The sequence below is a fragment of the Porites lutea genome, chromosome 3 (genome assembly GCF_958299795.1).
Source record: "Porites lutea chromosome 3, jaPorLute2.1, whole genome shotgun sequence".
Classification (NCBI taxonomy): Eukaryota; Metazoa; Cnidaria; class Anthozoa; order Scleractinia; family Poritidae; genus Porites; species Porites lutea.
In genome coordinates, this window is record NC_133203.1 from 33,414,860 (window position 1) to 33,435,441 (window position 20,582).

The 20,582-nt window shown below is 41.1% G+C and overlaps 1 protein-coding gene across 1 annotated transcript in view; it reads right to left on the reverse strand.

The window, feature by feature from the left end:
- Positions 1-703: 703 nt before the first annotated feature.
- The window catches only part of LOC140930978 (rho GTPase-activating protein 21-B-like), a 36,171-nt gene continuing 16,292 nt past the window's right edge, over positions 704-20,582 (reverse strand). Inside the window, exons 13-26 of the mRNA XM_073380723.1 lie at positions 19,735-19,802; positions 18,550-18,674; positions 17,793-17,870; positions 17,519-17,571; positions 16,718-16,791; positions 15,125-15,209; positions 14,596-14,674; positions 8,828-8,901; positions 8,188-8,277; positions 6,674-6,799; positions 5,975-6,022; positions 5,014-5,101; positions 4,622-4,647; positions 704-4,501 (exon numbers count right to left, since the gene is read on the reverse strand). Of these exons, the coding sequence (XP_073236824.1) occupies positions 2,048-4,501; positions 4,622-4,647; positions 5,014-5,101; positions 5,975-6,022; positions 6,674-6,799; positions 8,188-8,277; positions 8,828-8,901; positions 14,596-14,674; positions 15,125-15,209; positions 16,718-16,791; positions 17,519-17,571; positions 17,793-17,870; positions 18,550-18,674; positions 19,735-19,802 (3,468 nt within the window). The 3' untranslated portion in view covers positions 704-2,047. The remainder of the gene's footprint in view (positions 4,502-4,621; positions 4,648-5,013; positions 5,102-5,974; positions 6,023-6,673; positions 6,800-8,187; positions 8,278-8,827; positions 8,902-14,595; positions 14,675-15,124; positions 15,210-16,717; positions 16,792-17,518; positions 17,572-17,792; positions 17,871-18,549; positions 18,675-19,734; positions 19,803-20,582) is intronic.

The following is a 20,582-nucleotide window of genomic DNA, read 5'->3' on the forward strand; positions in this document are numbered from 1 at the left end:
TTTGCCCAGCGAAATGGAACTATTCAATTTTTTTCCTAGTCCACTTAGAGAGAACCCTGGGAGCCAGGTTGTGGATCCATTTGACGCACTGAAGCTCGCATTCCTGGGAACAATAACAACCTCTGAGTCTTTAACTCTTTCAATCTTTGAATAAAAAAAGGTCCTTTGTTTCTTAAAGTGTGTAAACGAAAAGTGGTTAGGTAGCCTTCATCTATTCGCCAATTAAGATGCCAGGAGACTGGGTGGAGTCAGCTTTCGCAAAGACTTCTGGAATCGTTACTGGGGACGCGCAGGGCAGCTATTGGCCAATTTTTCCTCTGTTCCCAGTCCCAGAATTCTAAGCGAAAGTTTACTTGGCAACTGCTTAGTCTTTGAATGAAATCCTAAAGTGTGACAATCAAAAACGAACACCACTGAAAAGTGTTGTTTTCTAGTCAGGGAAGAAATCTTATGCGTGTGACAATTCATATTATTCCTACGGAAAGGAATCTTCCCATAGCACAGTCACGGTGGCTGAAACTTAAGGGTGCAGTTTGACGAGATGAAAGTTATCAATGAAGGATGCACTTGCTGGCTTGTAACACTGTAGATGTATTTCTTAAGAGACGACTACATACAAATATGACTAGGATTAAATAGGAAAGGAAATCCCAGTTTCCGCTGAAATGAAATCTTCGCTCCGTAGCATATTCAAACCAATATATTTTTATGAAAAACCTCAAACACAGGCCACTCCTAGGTTCCAAAACCCACACTTTCAGAATGAGGGCAAGTACAAAGCTTCCAAAAAAATAAGTTTAAAAAAACAATGAAGACATTTTCAAGACTTCGCACTTAGCCTCGTTTTGAAAAAGACATTAGAGACAACTAAGGTATGGCTAATTACTGACTAAGCTACTTCTGATTTGCTCCCAGTTCTCTTGCTACCATGACAACTGCCTAATAAGGACAGCGCAATGGTTACCAGTCACGCGCACCTTTCTTGAGACGATAAGACAACTGGGAACGAGTCAGACTTAGTTCTCTTTGTGTAAGAGAGTATCCGAAGTTGCGCGCTCGCTTAAGTATAGATGCATTTTTAGAAAATACTTTACACAGATAAGATATAAAAATAACATTGTAAAAATATAGAAACCTGAAAGGCGTACTCGCCTCATATTTTGAACATTTTTGCACTTATTTTTCCCCATGGCATTGGAAGAGATACTTAGAAAATTCTTCTGTATATAATAACAAAAAATACGTTTTTTATATATGAACATTTAAAAATTTAAGATGAGTAGCATATAGATTTGTAATACACAAACTCACGGTTATAACATCATGTACACATGCAACAATTTCCAGATTTCGAGGGTTTGCGTGACATGGACATATATATAGAACTTTATGTATTGAACAAAAAAATTCTCTAGCATGAACTTCTGGTTACAAATAAAGCATCGTTCTCCTCAAACGAAGGAAATATATTAACAATAACTTACTTTAGAATATCGTATTGTGATGCAATAATGGCATCTGTGCGAAACTTCAATCTTTGTGCTTTTCTACTTACGATAATAACATATTTCAAAAGCAAATAGAGAAACTGTACACGATTAGGAAAGATATAAGTTGCATTTGATTTAAACCTGCTGTTATATAAAATGCAACTACATTAAAAGTAAGAGAAAGGGTAAAATAACAGTCCTCCCTGCTCGTATTACATAAGGAATTTAAGTTAATACAGATTTAAAATTTTGGCCCAATTCCTGACTTGCGTGACTTGCGTCACGAAAGGAATGCAAAGGTATATTTAGGGCACTTAATAAAATGGTGGCAGCACATTTCGAATCGTTCATATTTCCATTTGGTGGGAAATAACCCAAAAAGTTTACTTATAATTATAACTTTCGGAAAAATAGTTGGCAACCTTATCCAACTTCTACCGCACGCAAACAAGAATACCTTATCGTTCGCCTTATTCGCAAGTTGGGCTGGAGAGTACCAAAGGCATAGAGAGAGGAGAAACAACTGCTACTCCGAGCAGTCATTGCTATTAACGGTGTCATCTTGCGAATGTGTGAAATCCACTCCGCACAGGGTTACCACGCGGCGGACCGCGTGTAAAGGTCGCCTCTTTGTTGTTAGGCCGCGCACGATATGATGGGTGCGGTACTTCAAGCGATGCGTGTCTGCTGCCTTCCTGGGGCGAGTTTGACCTCGGAGACGCCGGATCAGCATCATTGTCGTCACCCAAAGATCTTCTGCGCCTGCGCATGGCAGCTCGCTGTGCCGCGGCCTTCTGCGCCTGTCCTGATATGTCAGACTGCTGACGAGACAGGTGAAGGTGTCTCTCACTGTGCATTTCTTCCAGCAGCTTGGCTATGTGCTGCGCATCCTTTTCCAGCTTATGCGTTGTTTGCGATCCCGCGGTGTCCCTGGGTGGTATCCTTGTCTTCGAAGGAAGCAGCTCCTTGGCTGAATCTTTATGGGATAAGAGTTTGGACTTTGCACCATATTCTCGATTCATAACTCTTGGAGCAACAAAACCCCTGTCCGGGTACGGTGGCGGACGGTTGGACCGCTCGCCCGGCCCCGCACTTGTGTTCAACCTCGATCGCACATTTCTCTCATCACCAGCATCGTTTCTTCCAGGACTGTAACGTGGCGACGTGGTAGACGAGTGTTTTGCAGGGCTAGACTCAAGGCGGATATTTCTGGGAGTCGTTGTTCGACTGTCAGCTGGTCTCTGCACACTCCCTCGTTGTTCCAAAGATTGCCTGCCGGGACTTGGTGCACTTTTCCTATTAAATTCCTTCAGTGACACGGGAGTAGTCGTTCGCAATGACCCGATTTTCTTTGTTACAGACGGCGGAGCAGAATCCCTGTCTTTGTTACGATTCCCTTGATTTCCCTGCGGTGATGTCCGGACCGGTGTATCACTTGCACGCCTGGGGCCGCTCTCGAACCTTTGCCTCAGGGCTCCCACTGACGACTCCGGCGTTTCGTCTTTGGAAACTCTCTTAACATACGATACCGGTTGAGATGAACTGGCACGATCTTCTCTGGAGGGAGTTAATGTGAAATATTTACTAGTATTTATTTCTACTATATTGCTCGACCTCAGTTCCGTGTCAGGCTTCTCGGTGCGATTTAACTCCCGAGAAACATTTCCAGCATTAGACGTCGCAGCGGGTGCACCATACGAATCTGACGAGGGGATCATTCCAACGATCTTGTAGACCCTTCCAACAGGCTCGTCTGATGCTCGGCGCTGAGCCACCTCTTCTTGACTCAAAACTGGTTTTCTCTGAGGTTCACTTCTGACAGACGACTTCTCGTCATCATTGTGAGCATCCGTCCCTGATCTTTTGTTCTCGAAAGGGTTCTCAAGATCCAACAAGATCCTCAACTTTTCATCAAATGTCTTTGACATGCTGATGGCACACTCGTCTCCTTCATCGCTTGAAGTATCACTGCTCTCCTCAGAGCCCATCGAACGTCTGGCCAAACGAACGTCCTCAGTGCTTTCCCGTTTTGCCCGAAGATCCAGGCTAGAAGGTCTCCATGCTGGTTCAAATTGTCGAATGGTGCCGGAGACAACGCCTCTTCCTTTAACCACAGCAACTATAGTCTCGTTCGATCTCGATCTAGCATCTTGATAAGAGTCACTTGTTTTAAAGCTACCGCTAACTCGCGATGGCTCTCCATGAACTGGTCCGCCTGGTAATTTCTCTGTCTGAGGGGCGACTGGAAGGGAATCTAACGATGGATTCTTACTACTATGCGCGCTGCTACTACGGCTAGTACTACTGCTGCTTGTTTCCACATTCTCCTGGTCAGAAAGCTTCCGATGAAAATCACGCCCTCCATCTCTTATCACTTCATCGTTCCTCTCGACCAACGGTGAAGAAGCCTCTCTCTCCCCTTCACTCTGACGCCGCTTTTCCGCTGCCTTCTTTTGAAGGTTCAGCTTCAGAAGCCTCCGACGTGTCTCCTCACTGAACGAGGAGAAGCTCGGCTTAAAGGGATTGTCCGTATCGCTCGGGGGCTCGTCGGGCGACTTTTTAACCTCCAATTCTTGGGTGCCCAGTGAGAAACTCACCTCCAAAGGTAAAAAAGGCTGATCAGGGGTCCCTGGACTGGTAGGCCTTTTTTGCGGGTTTACACGACGATAAGACGGAGGCGGCGGGTGCGAATACGAGTACGCCTTTAAAGATCCAGCACCCTTTGTTCTAAACTCTGCATCAGTTGAATCTATCACAACATGTACCGCCGATAAGGAAGTTTCAGCAACTCTTTTGGCTCCAAACTTTGAAGATCTTTCTAATGTGGGCGAATTTGACCTTGACCCTTCCCCCGACAGGCTCCTTAGCATAGGGGCCCTCTCGGTCGGCGGTGAGCTCTCAGATCCCTGGGAATCAGACAGTGGGCCATCGGACGAACTGCCTTGTCCCGAGTCAGACTTGGAGCTCTTGCCGCTGCGAAACTTGGGGATGTGGAGTGAAATCCCACTCGACTGTGGAAATAAAGACGAAAAAAGTGAGCCGGTACAAGTTAGGGATGTCAAGAGACTGGCTAAAGCTTAACGTCGGAAACTACCTCTAAAAAGAAGGTCTCTGGTGACCAGGTCTCTTACCTTAGGTTTGTACGTCCCGTCATCTCCTAACACACAAAAAGAAAGAAAAAAACCCATGAATATGAACACAGTATTATAACACTGTAACACAGGCTGTCAGTATTTATCTGATGATCATAGTCCATATTAGAATTTTGTATTAACTCCAACACAGTTGATTCATCAACATCCGCATTCAAAAAACCATGACATAAACATTGCCACCCTATCTGGTTAACAAAAAAAAAAACATCTACCAATCACATTTTGTCACGTGATTATCTCTAGAGAACACGTGAAAAATGTTACGTGACCACCACCCATGACTGAGACAGTGAGAAAGTTTTACTGCAAATTGTTTACAATTCTGTTGAGAAGTTAATCAGTAACAAAAAACTGCAATTCTTGCTCACCAAAATTCACAGCAAGTTGCCCAAGGGAGCTGAGTACGTTTTGGGAAAGGATTTGGTCTTGTGTACATTCCAGGCTGGAGGGCACTGACTGAAAGTTAGAAATAAAGAAAGAATAAATATAATCTTTGTGTTTTTTAACCAAAGACTATTTTCGGATTTAATTTAATTGTAAGTGATACGTCCCCATACTACCGGCCTCGATTAGCTTCGCTATTTGCATGTCGTCTGTGCTGTGAACAAAGGAAGACGTTTGCCTGGAGAATATTAGGCTTTAATCACCAAATCTCTTACTACACAAACATGGCGGCAAACTGCAACCACGAGGATTGCAGGCTCATACAATAAAGTCAAATCACACTACATATACAATACAACGAATTATAATGTAACGCGATACGTCACACAACTCTCACAGTGTTTAAATGTTTCTAGTTTCTAGCTTTAGTTTGCAATGTCACTTACACCACAGTCTGCACTTGTAATTTATCGATTTTCATGATTTCTACACAGGACACCCAGGCTCACAAGTGGGACCCGTTAGTGTATAATGATTTAAGTCTCTTTATGCAATGGCCAAAACAGGGCAAAAAACGCACAGGAAATAGAACGTGGAGACAGAGGGGAAACATTATTTGACTCCTACATAAGAATGAAACATTTTCGCGCCAACTTTGCGACACCATGCAATCCTCAAGTTGGCGGACGCAACTGCTAAAACAATGGCGAGTAAAGTTTTTTCTAGCGACCATATCGCCAAGACGAGCTACGTTACCTCCCCCCGCCCTCCCCAGAGCAAATGACAATTGACAAAGTAAAAAGAAAATGTTCTAATTTCTTAGAATTTTTAGATGACCTCCTACACTCTGGCCCAATCCATTTCAAGTAACCGAACAAGTTTTTGGTCACTGTAGGGTTAATTGAAAAAAGCAACCACTGTAGAGTTTTACGTATTTACACATACCTTGATAGAGCATCCGTCACCTTCTACATCCTCGAAAAACCACTCATACTAAAGGAAAAAATTCATCGCGTAAAGATTAATATCACGAAACAACATAGAAGGTAAAACGGAGAAAATTTATTAAGTATTAGAACAGGTTACAAGTTTCTGCAATTCGCGGTTTTTGCGATGCCGATAATACTCTTTACTTGCTCTCGTCACCATTTAATTTAAAACAAATCCGAACTTCCAACACGTGAATATACCTTAACGGATCAGTCAAAAAGGGGTGTCACAATCGTGTTTAATAAATACAGTCTATCATATCTCAATTAGGCTTTTGAAGAATCAGGAAGACGGGAGGGGGGCTTAATAACTTTCCACCCCTGGAACGGAGGGGGTTCAACAGAGGATTTACGGTAATGATTCGGTGAATTTTCCAATTTTCCCTCTTCAAAACGCGGTTAACGGCGAAGTCTCTCTATTTTAATCCAAAGAAGACTATTTTCCAATGAATGGATCCACACTTGGCATCATTTTGCAAAAAACTAAGAGGGTTTTCAGAACATGCAAACAGACTTCTTTTTTGGATTCAGCGGACGGGCACCCAAAGAAAATGGAAGGACTACCGGATCACAGAAGACTTATAGGGTGAAAAAATGGGCGTTTGTGAGAATGCTATTGGATTTGTGGTCAGCAAAACAGTTAAAGCGTACAGACCTCAGTTATAAGAGTCTCCACTATGCGGCACTGGTCTGACATATCCTTCACCATAGCAATCATAGAGTCATCTCCTGTCCTAATAACGGTCGGTCCAAACACGATGGCCAGGTTACGTACTTCCATCTACACAAAAACATTTTGCAAGTCATTAACGTCTTAATATGATCAAAGCAAGAAAAAATCAGATATACCCAGCTGAGGATCAAAATAAACACAACGTGACAAAAAGTAATTCAAGAAATACACTGTTGAAAGGAACATCTCTACACAAGAGAAGATAAGACTTTTTAATATGTTCCCTTGCTCCACACCAAAAACGCCGAACATGTTGTACAGTTTAGTTATCTTCTAAATTTGTTGCGAGACAGCTCTCACGAAATGCTGCAAAAATCAGCTTATAATAATTCCGTTAATTACCCTCCGCAGTATTTATAGCACTATAAATGCTAGTGGGGCCGAGGAAATACCTGAAACAAATAATCAAAATTGAACTTAAAAGGGTTAAGTATCCCAACTGGCCGGAGGCAAACCAACTGGCTACTGTTTACAGGCATGGCCGAGGATTTGAACTCGGGAATACCGTGAACAAATCCAGCTACCGGACAGAGCGGGGCTTGAACTCGGGGGCCTCCGAATTGCAAGTCCGGCGCTCTAACCACTCGTCCACGCTGCCTCCTTCTAAAGCGCCCCCAAAACACTGGAAACATTTCACGGACTCCTGATTAGTGAGAAAGTGGCGCTGGGTTCTGTAAGTCAAGTATATTGCTTGGCAACTTTGAAATTTCGAAATTATTAAGTCGCGACTGTTCTTTTACGTACTGTTTGCTGACGTGGCAGTTAACGACAGGCGTTCAAATACGAGCATCAACAAACAATTTCGAAATTATTAAAGTTTTGCATTGCCAAGCAATATACTTGACTTGCAAAACCCAGGACCATTTTCTTACCAATCAGGAGTCCGTGAAATGTTTCCAGCTTCCGGCGCTTGACAACGATTGCATGCATTACTAAAACTCTGATAGTCTCGTTGAACCACAAGACTGTGTTGTGGCTTATGTGCTATTAATATTTGTTTTGCCCAGCAGAGAGAGATCTAGGAGACTGGCAAAGAGAAAGTCAAAAAACGCAGACACGGCAACTTTTCGCGTGCATCACACTTTTCCGAACATTACATCTTTACAGTCACTCACTAAACACAGACAAGACACAATATTTTTTCTTTCCCGATCTTGGATTTCCGGAGCTAAAAAATTCAACTCCAGGAAAATTCTCGCCAATATCTCACAAACTGAAGAAGGTGGAATGACATTTCTCACCATCCATAGCACAGCCTGAGAAAACAGCCAACACTACAAACGCTGAAGCAAATTTTCAACCAATTAGAAACACTACCGACACGTCTTCAGCACGGAACTTCTGCGCTCGGTCCACAGTCCTCATTTCGCAGGGACACCAGTGGTGCGAAATGTCGGCTGTTTTCACAGGCTATCCATAACAAAAGACAAAGATACCTTGTTCTTGTCGCAGTTATCTGAAACTGTCTTCAAGTGATTCATAAGAAACTTGAGAGTTTCGTAGTTATGTTCTGGTAACTCTTGGAGCTGGAAATAAAAAAAGAAAATTGCAAAATCACCCTGATTAAAGCTCATCTATCCTCGTACCACTGAAATTAAATTACTGTTTTGTTTAAAATTTGCACCTTAGGAACAGCAATTTTGATGATCTCTCTGTGACAAAGCGTTGAAGGTCACCAATTAACGGGAAACTATGTTCACAAAACACAGACAAAACTAAAAAGTGTTAAGTTGTTGTAGCTGGTGTGTCGGCTAACCGGCCTTTACCGACTTGATAAAGATGACGATGATTTTGCTAAAAAAAATTCGACAGCTCCACTCGAATTTTCATGACGACTGATCAGGCATGAAGGAGCAAAGTTGCCGTGGCTAGGCGAGTTATCCTTCCAAGAGCACTTGCAAGGCAAGTAGGTTTACCAAAGCGCCAAGAAAACTTCAAACGCCTTGTAAACATGTCAAGTACAAAAAGAAATGTGAAAGCGCTAGGGTAACCCCTTTTCCCCCTATGAAATGGCCAGGTTCAAAAATTATTCTTGAATTATTAAAATTCAAGGAAAGAATATACATGGTTACTTACAACAGATCGAATTGACCACATTCGTTCACTAGCATCCTCCTTCTTGTTTGATTCAATAAATGCGTCATACAGATCTAAAGACGAATGGTGTATGTACAAAAGACCATGTTAAGGCCATTTATACGAGGAAAAATAAGACGCGAACTTTCCGTATGAACGGCACATTTCGTCTAAAATAAGACGCGACTTAGCTAAGACGCGTATTATTTTAGAACAGCCCTGAACACCTGTTCTTAGATAAGACGCGTCTTAGTTACGACGAGAAAAACTTCGTATAAATGACGTTCGCGTCTTACAAAAGACGCGAACGCATAGTACGCACGCCTTAATTTTTGGCGCGCCATGTTAAATTGCTGTTGCCATGGGCAACACTTACATGAAAATGAGTCAAGAACAGAAATAAGACGCGAACCATTTATACGAACTGTTCTCGTCTTAGGTAAGACATGCTCGTATAAATAGTACAGTTCGCGTCTTATTTAAGACGAGCCTTATGTAAGACGCGTCTTATTTTTCCTCGTATAAATGGCCCTATTGAGACTCAAACCTTACTCAGTCCAGTCTCTTTGGACACACCATAGTGTACGAAGTTTCTACGAACAGCACAGTAAAAATAGAAGGTCTGAGAAAAGGCTAACTCCTAGCTTATTCTACCACGTAGATGACTGTGAACGAAAACCTACGCTTGTCCATTCAAATGAAAGCTACTGAACAAAACGTTTCGGTGATCGATGCAATTCTGTTTATTGCACTATACCAGCTGGGTGGGAAAATCAATGTCACAAATGTAAGAATAAAACGTATAGTTAACCAATGGAATGATCAGATAGCTACTTGTTTTGTGCCAACCTAAATATGGTGCCTTTTATGTCAATTCGCTGCAAAACATGTTTATTGAATTTGTAAACCAAGAGGTCGCGTGACTTTGTCCACCACGCGGGCAACGGGAACCCAAGGACTTTTACAAGGGTACCGCGGCCCCCTGGGACAAGATTAACCCTCTAAGCCCCAAGATCCACATACAAATTCTCCACACAAATGTCCATACATTTCTTTTAAGAACAGATAAGAGAATCTGGTTTAAGATCAAAGTATTCACCCTTTGGTAATCACATTAGTAATTATCGTAACCTCTACTCTTGTTATCTGCTGATGTTGTTAGCAGAAAATTGATGTTGGTCACTCTTGGGACCTAAAGGGCTTAATAGGCCGCTTCTGAGTTCCCCCAGGCCTCTGTATCAAAACGAGGTTAAGTACTCAGCCTTTGTTGTGGAAAGGATTTCTCATTCCCATGCAAACAAAATTCATTTTCACAAGAAATGTTGTGTACTTGGCTTCACTTTGAAAGTGAGGGTTTTTGGAACTCGGAAGTGGCCTATAGTCCATTTTTTGCGCGCAGCGGAGCACCATGGAAAATAAAATTTTATCATCTATGCATCCATGAAATGACAAAATCGTCCGCACGTTCGTATGTCCGACGCTCCATGTTAGCGAACGTGTCACACTAGCTATGAGTCCAAATCATATACAATCTGTGTTTAACTTGACATTGGACAACAGGGGTCTTTTTTGAATGAGCATGCGCGACCGCTGAACAAGCGATGTGCATGGAGGATCACCACAGGGTTTGCCCTCATCAAAATGGCGCGTCTCAAAGCAATCATGGCGATTATTTTGCTCGTTGGTCTTGGCGAATGTGCTCGTGATTTTACAAAATGTGTAGTTTGCAAAAAAAACTCTAACATGGTCTTAACAAAAGCGAAGTAGACCGGCTTTAACATACACGAGCTACTATCAAATTTCATCTCCCCACTTGACCTGGACAACAGCGCGCGTTTATGTAGTACCTGGAGGATTGCGCTGACCTCATCAAAGTCTAATCAAAGTGCAGAAACGCTTGTTGATGCAAGTAAACACTTTCGATTTTCTTTGTTTTGAAATGGGAAAGGAAAAAACATAGCAAATTTCAGCGCGTGGGTTCGTAGTGCGTGAAAGCCGATTTTCATTTCAGCAGTGAATTAATATATGTTCTACAATTTTCCCAGCACTTTAAAGCTACAAAATTAAGAGCACACGAGACGTAGATTAGTCACCTGGTGACATGTTGGTGGTAGTCACTGTATGTCTCGAACAATAAAAAAATGAATATCAATGAGACACAGTCAAAATTGCATTCAATAGGACCGAAATTAAAGTCCAATCTTGTGACCGATTTTGATGAAACAAACGGTTAGGTTTCCTAAGAAGTACAGTAAACATGTGATGCCGACCAAAAGTTAAAAATCATTAGAACATTTAAGTTCTGGCTAAAAGCAAATTCCTGTAAAAGATGCGTTACAATGTTAGTCCACGCAAAAACAAGAAGTTCTACAATTTTCCTATAAACAAACTTTGTATCGCTAAAATACTTAAGGCAAAAACTTTCTATTCCAACTGAAAACGGCGTGGTAGTCGCCCGCTGATCGTTATTAATCCACTCCCGAAATATGGCTAAATCAGCTATTAACAAATTATTGACAGAAATCCTCTACGGCATCGAGAAACTGATTTACATCCGATTTATAGACAAACACTAAATAAAGAACATTTTGCTCAATAGCTACGCATCAGCAGTGCATTCTATGCCAAACTTTGCGGTTCTTAAAGGGGAATCAAGACATGAGTCGAGCGCCAAACAACAACAAGTAGCCATGTTCGTTTCAGATATCCTTGAGAAACTTGCTCTTTCACCTCGTTCAGCGCACTAGTCTCCACTTTAAATCAACAGATCTTTACTTATTTTGTACAACGAAGGTTTTTCCTAAGTTCCTGCTACCATTTCAATCTCAAGCAAGCTTTCAAAGTGAACAATTTCAGGGGCGGATCTAGGATTTTTTTTAGGAGGGGGTACACTCGTCTCTTGCTCTACTTCAACACCAATAAACCACATAGTTCTTTTTTTTTTTTGCAGAATACCAATGTATTAGAAAACCGCAGGTCATCTCAGGGAGGGGTGCGCACCCCCTGCACCCTCCCCCTAGATCCGCCCCTGCATTTGGCTTCCTATGACTATGCAGCGCGGTCGCTGTCACTGGTCGCGTGCTCTTTGTTGTGCTCTTTGACAAGTCAGCGGTCGCGCATGCTCATGCAAAAAAGACCCCTGTTACACTGGACATCCATGCTATGGTCAATTGACAACTGTCAAAATATGGTATCCGCTGATCAGTGTTACATGTATCACGGGCTCGGGTGTACAACGTGTCACACTAGCTACGAGTCCAAATCATATACAATCTGTGTTTAACTTGACATTGGACATCCATGTTATGGTCAATTGACAACTGTCAAAATATGGTATCCGCTGATCAGTGTTACATGTATCACGGGCTCGGGTGTACAACTTACTCAACTGAAGTGTTTTAAAGTTATCCGCTTGCCGCTGATATTGTTTGTTTCAGTTGATCCCAGGCTCAGGTCAATTTTTTCGGGAAGAATTCCGTTTGCCTATTTTTTAAACATAGGCACGTTAAACGTGCGTGAGCTATTTTGAATGCTTCAGTGTAACTTTAATGCTTCGGTGTAACCTTACCAAGAGTGATGAATCTACCTCTTTCATCCTAAATGTAGATTGGGTTTTCATGCGAAATTGCGTATTGCGGTACATAAATGAAAACGCGAAACGCTCAGCTGAGTCGATCCTCAAGCTATATATTCACTTTCCTCTGTCTTTCCCTGTTACATCATGCAAGTTAAACAAATCGTTAAAGTGAAATAAATTTCTACTCACCAAACGTTGATTAGAAGGAAAACTCTAAGGTTTCCTCGGAGTTTCTTAAGCCAAAATGTGACTCTTCGAATACTGAATAGTTACGAAATACCAGGATTTTTATCATTGTGGTAGATGGTTGCATCATCATAATTCACGAGGTTTGCACGTGCGATTCTACTCAGTGAAGCAGTCTTTAACTCCGACAAATTATTTCTTTATGTTTTAAAAGCTATTGCTTCTCAAAAGACAAGAGCCTTTTTTAAGGCATTGGTTACAAAACGAGACAGGTCTTCATACGTCCAAGTTACTATTTATCATTGTGAAAAGCCAATCTGCATGAGATGTACAGTCACACAGCTGGCACGTGAAAGTGTTGGAATTTGCCCCCTTTCGTGGTTCGTACGTGAGGGAATTCGAGTTATCATTCAGTAAACTAGTAAACAGATTTATAAAAATAACTCACGCACACAATTTGCGCGTGAAGATGTTGGTCTTTGGCCCTTTTACAATTCCCACGTAAAAAAAGGCAAATTGTTTACTACAAAATTTTCTCAAACGATTTTAAGAAATCACCTCGGCTTCATCATAACATCTGCAATTAAATTATGTTTCATGCAACGTCAAGGTTGATAACCTAACATTTATTAACATTTGTGAAACAGTCTTTAACTCCGACAACTTATTTCGTCATGTTTTAAAAGCCATTACGTCTTAAAAGACAAGAGCCTTTTTTAAGGCATTGGTTACAAAACGAAACAGGTCTTCATACGTGCAAGTTACTATTATTATTGTGAAAAGCCAATCTGCATGAGATGTACAGTCACACAGTTGGCACGTGAAAGTGTTGGACTTTGCCCCCTTTCGTGGTTCGTACGTGAGGGAATTCGAGTTATCATACAGTAATCTAGTAAACAGAATTATAAAAATAACTCATGCACACAATTTGCATGTGAAGATGTTGGTCTTTGGCCCTTTCACAATTCGTACGTAAAAAAAAAAAAGGCAAATGGTTTTACTACAAAATTTTCTCAAACGATTTTAAGAAATCACCTCGGCTTTATTACAACATCTGCAATAAATTATGTTTATGCAACGTCAAGGTTGATAGCTTAACATTTATTAACTTCCAAGAAAATTATCAAACTGCTGAAATATATTTCTACTTATATCATGTTGCTCCACTCAATATAACAGTATCTAATTATTGTGTCAACTAGCTTCTTCCAATTTTATTCCCTAACGCTACTGTTTCTACTGAAGTTATGCATCTTTACTGAATAGAACGAAAAAGGTCGGTTGAACTTTGTAAGCGAGAGAATAATATTTTTAAAGCTTGTTTACAGGATTAACAATAATCGATACAGCTTTCAAAAAAATAGGCTGCCTTTTAAACTTCTAAAACCACATTTAATAGGGCGCATACTTTCGAATTAAAGTCTATATCTAAATGTCAATTATTGCTTCACTGGAAAAGATTAGAAAATATATGATCTTTTATACTCTACCTAGTTGTAGCAGGTGAAACAGAACTCATACTGACGTGCGTTGTACCGATAGCCGAATTAGGTCAGAAATGCCTCGAAGCAGCATCCACACTTAAATATGAACCCTTAAACAGCTGCATCACTGTTCACAGCGTTTGAATCATGAAGATATTTTATGTAATGCTTCCAAACACCTGTACCCGTAATAAAAGACGAAAAAAATTGTGAAGGATCAAGATGGCGGTCTCAAAGTGCCCTTGTTCGACCTTTACCAATGCCATGTTTAAATAGATGCCAAGATCTCATTGGTTCCTAAGCATCAACTAATAGTACCTTCAACCTTATTGGCTCTTGCAACAAACATCCGAACATACAAAGTTACAAAGCCACAAAGATACATACGCTCACACCACTGGCATATGAGCTATTTTTTCAAAATAGCTCAATAACGAAAAGATCAATTTCCAAATTTTCACGAGAGCATCGCTTTTAGCCTTGGCTAAATCTTATCAGACCTTAGTAGGAACGATCGTTACCTGCTGTCACGAGACCTTCTGGTAACTTGCGTAAGAACAATTTCACAAGACTGGTTATGTTGTTTACATCATTCCACTTCTACAAATGAAAAAATATGAATATTAGCACTCAATGAAAGCTGGAAATTCGTTAAACCACGCTGTAAACGGCGGTCGTAGGTCAGCAATCGCGGGTAACAGTGCAACCCACTGACGTCATACTTTTTGCAATCTTGCCCGCTCAGAGATTTGGGCGGGAAACAGTTTTATTGTTAGATATCAAGTGACCTCGAAGTAACCAACGAGAACCCGCGCTGTTGCAAAAGCATTTCCAGTTACATAATAATAACATTTCTATCATCGATTTGAACCCGAGAGCAGGCAAGAAGTGAATCCTTTATTCTGAATGACTTCCCGAGCAGCCAAGATAAGCCTGTTTAGCCCGCTCAAGATCAGTGTGTAAAGTAGAACGGTTTAGCGAAAACAGGGACACTCCCCATCAAGTAAACCCCCTAAAGACTTTAAGAAAGACAAAACCAGGTACAATTACCTCTTCATCTAAACAAACATTCTCTATTCCTCTACAGTTAAGCTCCTCTTGTAAAGCGGTTACGGCTGCAGAATTTCCGGGAACCCTTGAAGAAAACACGCATATTATCAATACAGTGGAACCCCGATATAACGATATGCCAAGGGAGCAGCGGAATTAGATCGCTATATCGAGGTATCGTTATATCGAGACTCCCGATATAACGATATTGCCGTAAAATAACCGAAAATATCGTTATATCGGGGTAAAATGAACATGTACTTTTTTACTACATATTGTTCAATAAAACTTGTAATGAGTATCAAATGACTAACAAATGTTGCGTTTCAAGCACGCAGCAATGTCCTTAAACAATTTGCAAAGCATTAGACGTTATCAAGGTTACACAACAAAGTCTGTGGTATGAATCGTAAAAGGGAAACAAAACAAAACTTAAACATCTGAAGTTGCGACTGTAATCGTCTTTACTTTTCGCTGTTTGCGTGTTCATTGTTTTTCTTTTTTTAAGGACACTTGTTCATTAATTAAAGTACTCTTCAAGTTTGGTTTGCCTCATTTGTTTTATTTGCAATCTTGAAAACGCATCCTCCATCGCTGAAAGAGAGGAAAGGAATTCTCTCTCTCGTTCGCCCGAATCATCCAACGTAATAATAAAATCTCTAATTTCGGCTAATTGCTTACTTTTTGTCACAAGAGGGAGTCAAAAATACTAAAACTGAAAGAACTATTAAATGACAAGGAGGATAAAGAGGCATCGTAAACTGAAAGCTGTTGACAGAAACGTTACATATTTCTGTACTCGATTACTGTACTAAATGTTATTGTATTAAATTCAATGTTTTGTTTAAATTGTATCTGTGTACTGATACTGTAATATCGTTATATCGGGGAAGATTTTACGCTCGGTGCGCTAAAAAAACTCATCGTTATATCGGGAATATCGTTATATCGAAGATCGTTATATCGGGGTTCTGTCCCATACATTTTACTGTAGCTTTTGCCGGAACATAGCATATTTATCGTTATACCGGGGATATCGTTATATCGAGGATCGTTGTATCGGGGTTCCACTGTATCAGTTTCACAAACTCAAACTGAAACAGCAGATTACACCGCATAAACGATAATATGCCGTCATAACTACTAGTAAGATTTAACTACAGTAGTTCATTTCACGGCACGTCTTCAGTTAAAAGCCCAAAATAATTTGCTGAGGTATGGATTTTACCTAAGATGTTTTTGTTCAACTTTCAAATCGCACAGTTGTCCCTAAAATTCGCCTCAGTAATTACGTAACGGTTACAAAACTTTTACACTAAAAGTCATATTTATCTAAACAAAAAAGGAAGATACTTTCACACTTCAAAGTATAGCTTTGCCTGTATAGCCTGTCCCAGGCTCTCAGATAATATGGACAAGGCAAATAAGACGCGCGCGACCTAGGCAGTAGGCACGCCCACTCTGTCCCCAGCCCCCGCGCGTTTTTCGTATCACCTTTTTACTGCACGACTGTGCTAAAAACTGGAGCCTGGTTGCAGGCTATGACCGGTTTGAGAAGGACTCTGTTGACAAAAGGATTTCATAATTCGGTACCTGTAGACTCCAACAGTTTCCAGTCCCTTTCTTTCCACCACATCACAACAGTGCTCCACGATCAAAGGAATCATCTACGAAAACACAAATAGACGCGTTCATGTCAGTATTAGGCTGATTTAGCAAAAGAACGGGAACATCAGCTGACGACGGCGCACGTAAATTAAACAACTGGCTTGACCAATGGCAGAGCGGCAAATTGGGCACCGGAAGTCTTGTTTAGTCCTTTCCGTGCGCTTTCCCGTCGTCAACTGACGTTCCCGTACCGTTGCCAAATCAGCCTATTATAACCAGAGGGGTTGGCGCTCGGTTATTTAACAATTAGTCGCCTCAGGCGACGTGAATATCGGCGAATAGTCACCGAGACGTCGTTCGTCTCGGTGACTATTCGCCGATATTGATGATTATTCGAGAAAATAAAATTATTGATTAATTTCCGACTCCGAAACGTCAACAAATCTGGCTGCCATTTTGAAAACTGCTAGCCTTCAAAGTTATAATTACCGCGCGGTAATTATAGCGGGATGAAGCGAAGCTCCTAGCCAATCATAGCGCTGTATTTTCGATAACCATCAATGTAATTATACTTATAAGAGATAAAATCAACTTGTGGCCAAGTCTAGACAGAGAGGACTCTTTGTGCAAGAGACTTTTCATGCGCGGTTTGCGGTTTCGGTCGAGTCTTTTAAGTGATCTGCGCCTTCAGTTGAAGACGCTTCGAGCTGAGGCCATAATCTCCATTCTTGTCGGCTACGTTGACTTAGAAACATAAGAAAACGACCAGTTCTGTTCTACACTGACCTTGTTGTTCTTAGATGGTGGACAAAGCTCTAATGGAACGCCAATCGAATGCCCTGTGAAAAAAAAGAAAAACACCAAATTAATCATATCGACATCAAGTTTCCGCATATTTCGACTCTCTGCTCGTTCCCCACTCTCTCGCGACATCGCTTACCTCGCGCGCCAGCCACGCAAGCTACCAGTGGGAAAAAAAGGTTAAATGTGGTGACAGACTGATAGTAGATTGTGGAACTGAGTGCAATGGACAGACACTCATGGAAAAGGAGGAATTTACCTGAAGGATAGCTGTTAGGGTGTTGCAGCTTCTTACGCTTTTTCAGAGACTTATTTGAATGGCTTTTCCCACTTTCTCCTGAAAATCACAAATAAGACACTAAAGGTTAGGGTACAGTGTACATTTCATGTTCTTTCACAGTTTAAAGTGGATTACCTCACTTCACGGACCAGTAACACACTTACAGATATCATTCGTATGCTTTATACGCCCAATACTCATAACACTATTCAATGTTGGCTCCTGCATCCACTGAATAAACCTCTAAAGAACTTGTCATGCGATAAAGTCAACTCCCTTTAAAGACGGACACTTTTAGGACAAGCTGACTAAGGGTCAATTTCCACTGTCGCGTAATTTTTCATTTTACGCGCGCAAATAAAATAGAGGCAATGTATGGATGGGCACGTGTAACCGTCAAAGTTGAACCTCAGTGTCCGCTAGACAGATGGTGTCCGTCTTATATGAGGTTTCCGTTAACAAAGAGTTGCTGTAGACTTCTTTAGCTTGTATGTCTGGTTTTCCCAATCAAGGTCTCAGTGGTATTTGCCTCTTTGTTTTCATAAATTATGCGTAGATTCTAACACAAACGTATGGTTATGTGCATAACATTTTCCGTCAATAAGAGTAGTTTGCTGGAAGAATAAATATGACGGCCTCTTTTGATAAGGTAGTGGTAGGCTTCCTGAATGGGGTCTAAATTCCTTAGAAATGTCATTGTTCAAGGGGTATCGCCACCAAGAAATCATCATTGCACCTTTTTGTCCGGCGGTGATGTGCTTAAAAGACAAGCTTTTCTTGATGTTAGATATTCCCGGGATAACAGAAATTTTGGTGTTCACCGGGGGCGATAACTTGTGACCTGACGAAACTGTGCTTGATCTGAAAGAGAAAACATTTAGTAGTCTACTTTAGTAAAAAGACTTCTTCTTTTGACAAAAGTACAAAGTCCGTAATAAAAAGAGACAATGGCCGAATTATTTGTTTCGCCACGAATCCTGAACTTGGAGTTTTTTTCTACAACAGATTCTAAGGAGCGACAGGAACAGTATTTTTCTTTTACCGATAAAAAAGCTGGTTTTGTTAGACAACAACGACGTAGTAAGTTTGCAGTAAAAAGAGACAACTTAACGCAGAAAACAATGTTTAGAACAAGGCGTAACCTGGAGCACTCGTTCGTGAGGAAATGGCTGAGAAAAAGGCTTATAGTAAAGCGCCAAAACGCGAGGACAGGCTTAGGGTCCATTAATCTTTTCTTACGTTTTCGACTGTGTTATTCTGGCCAACACAGAAAACGACGCAAAAGAACAACACTGACCACAAGTCGGTGTTTGACAGATCATCCACTCACCACCTTTGAAACGAGAAGGCAACTGGAGCCGAAATGCGTCTCGTAAATGCTTCTGGGATTGTTAGCGTGGAAGCGCCGGTTAGCTATTAGCCAAATCCTAATAACAGTCCCAGAGTTCTTTGCAAAAGTTTACTCAAACCAGTTTCTTTTTCGTTTTCAAACACGGCGAACACTCAAGCTATAGAAGAGAGCTTTAGATTCTGAGACGAGGACGACTACGAGTACGAGATTTCCTCAATACTGAGTAGTGCTCGCGCGTAAAACCAGCATCATTTTGGCGGGAAAACGTGATAGTAGTCGTTATTCTACTAGGGTAGGTTTGCGACCCGGAAAGGGCTAAGCCTTCTCTAAAAATGATAACCTTACTCATTTTTCAGATGAAAAATAGTGCAATGAAGCTTTCCGGGTTGAAAACTTGTCGAGAATACGCAAAAAAAAACTCTAAGTTACATCCCGTAGTCGTACTCGTCCCCAAATCTAAAGCTCTGTAACATTTGATTTGCGTATGACTCCAGCAACTGTGTGTGGGCAGCTTGTGCCCCCACTCCAGCTGGAGGGTGACATTTATCGAACATTTACTATCATTCTCACCCTGAAGTTTCATGTTCCACTGTTTTCATTCTTCTTATAATCAAACTCTGGCTGCTAACGCCATTTTCCTATAAGATAAAGCAAGCATTTGATTGGTTGATTTAACGATCGGTGATCAGTTAGTTAGGAATTCGGCTATATAGTCTTCGTATGGGCGTGAATGCCATTTTCCTTTTTAGTTCACTCTAGAACAGTTAAGCTGCCGCGTCTGGAAACGAGATTGATTGATAGTATATCATAATTCATATCGTCGAATAGATGGTATATTGCTCGCATCTTCCAAATAAGATAAGCGCCAGCTGGTTATGAAGAATTTAAATTAGCCGGGGGATTAGAGCCAATAAGAAACTGCGAAATAATTTGAACAAATGATAATCTATGCATAAACAAACTACTATTTTGTAGCATATAAAAAACCCCCAACCTCTTAGTAAGCTGTAGGGAGCTTAAGCAACGACCACGGCGAGGGCAACGAGAACGGCAAAAAAGCAATAGGTTTCACGCTTTTTTGTACATCTTTTAGCCGTCGTTGCAAGACTACGACGTAAAAGGGGTCATACACATGTAGCAGCAGCTCGAAAGAGAAGTCACCAATGGTGCACTTCCCTGACCCCAAACAACACTAAAACAACTGGACCGTGAAAGTGCCTAATTTCACGTTTTGTCGAGGACGGGAACACAATACAACAACTTTCCTTTTCTTTTCTTGAACTTTAGAATTCAACTCCAAAAAAATTGCCAACATTTGACGAATTAAACGAGATGGAACAAGCGCGATAAAGCTTGAGGCAGCGCGAATTCACTTTTGAATTAACGTTTTCGTAGTACCTTCTTATCTTGAGTAGAGA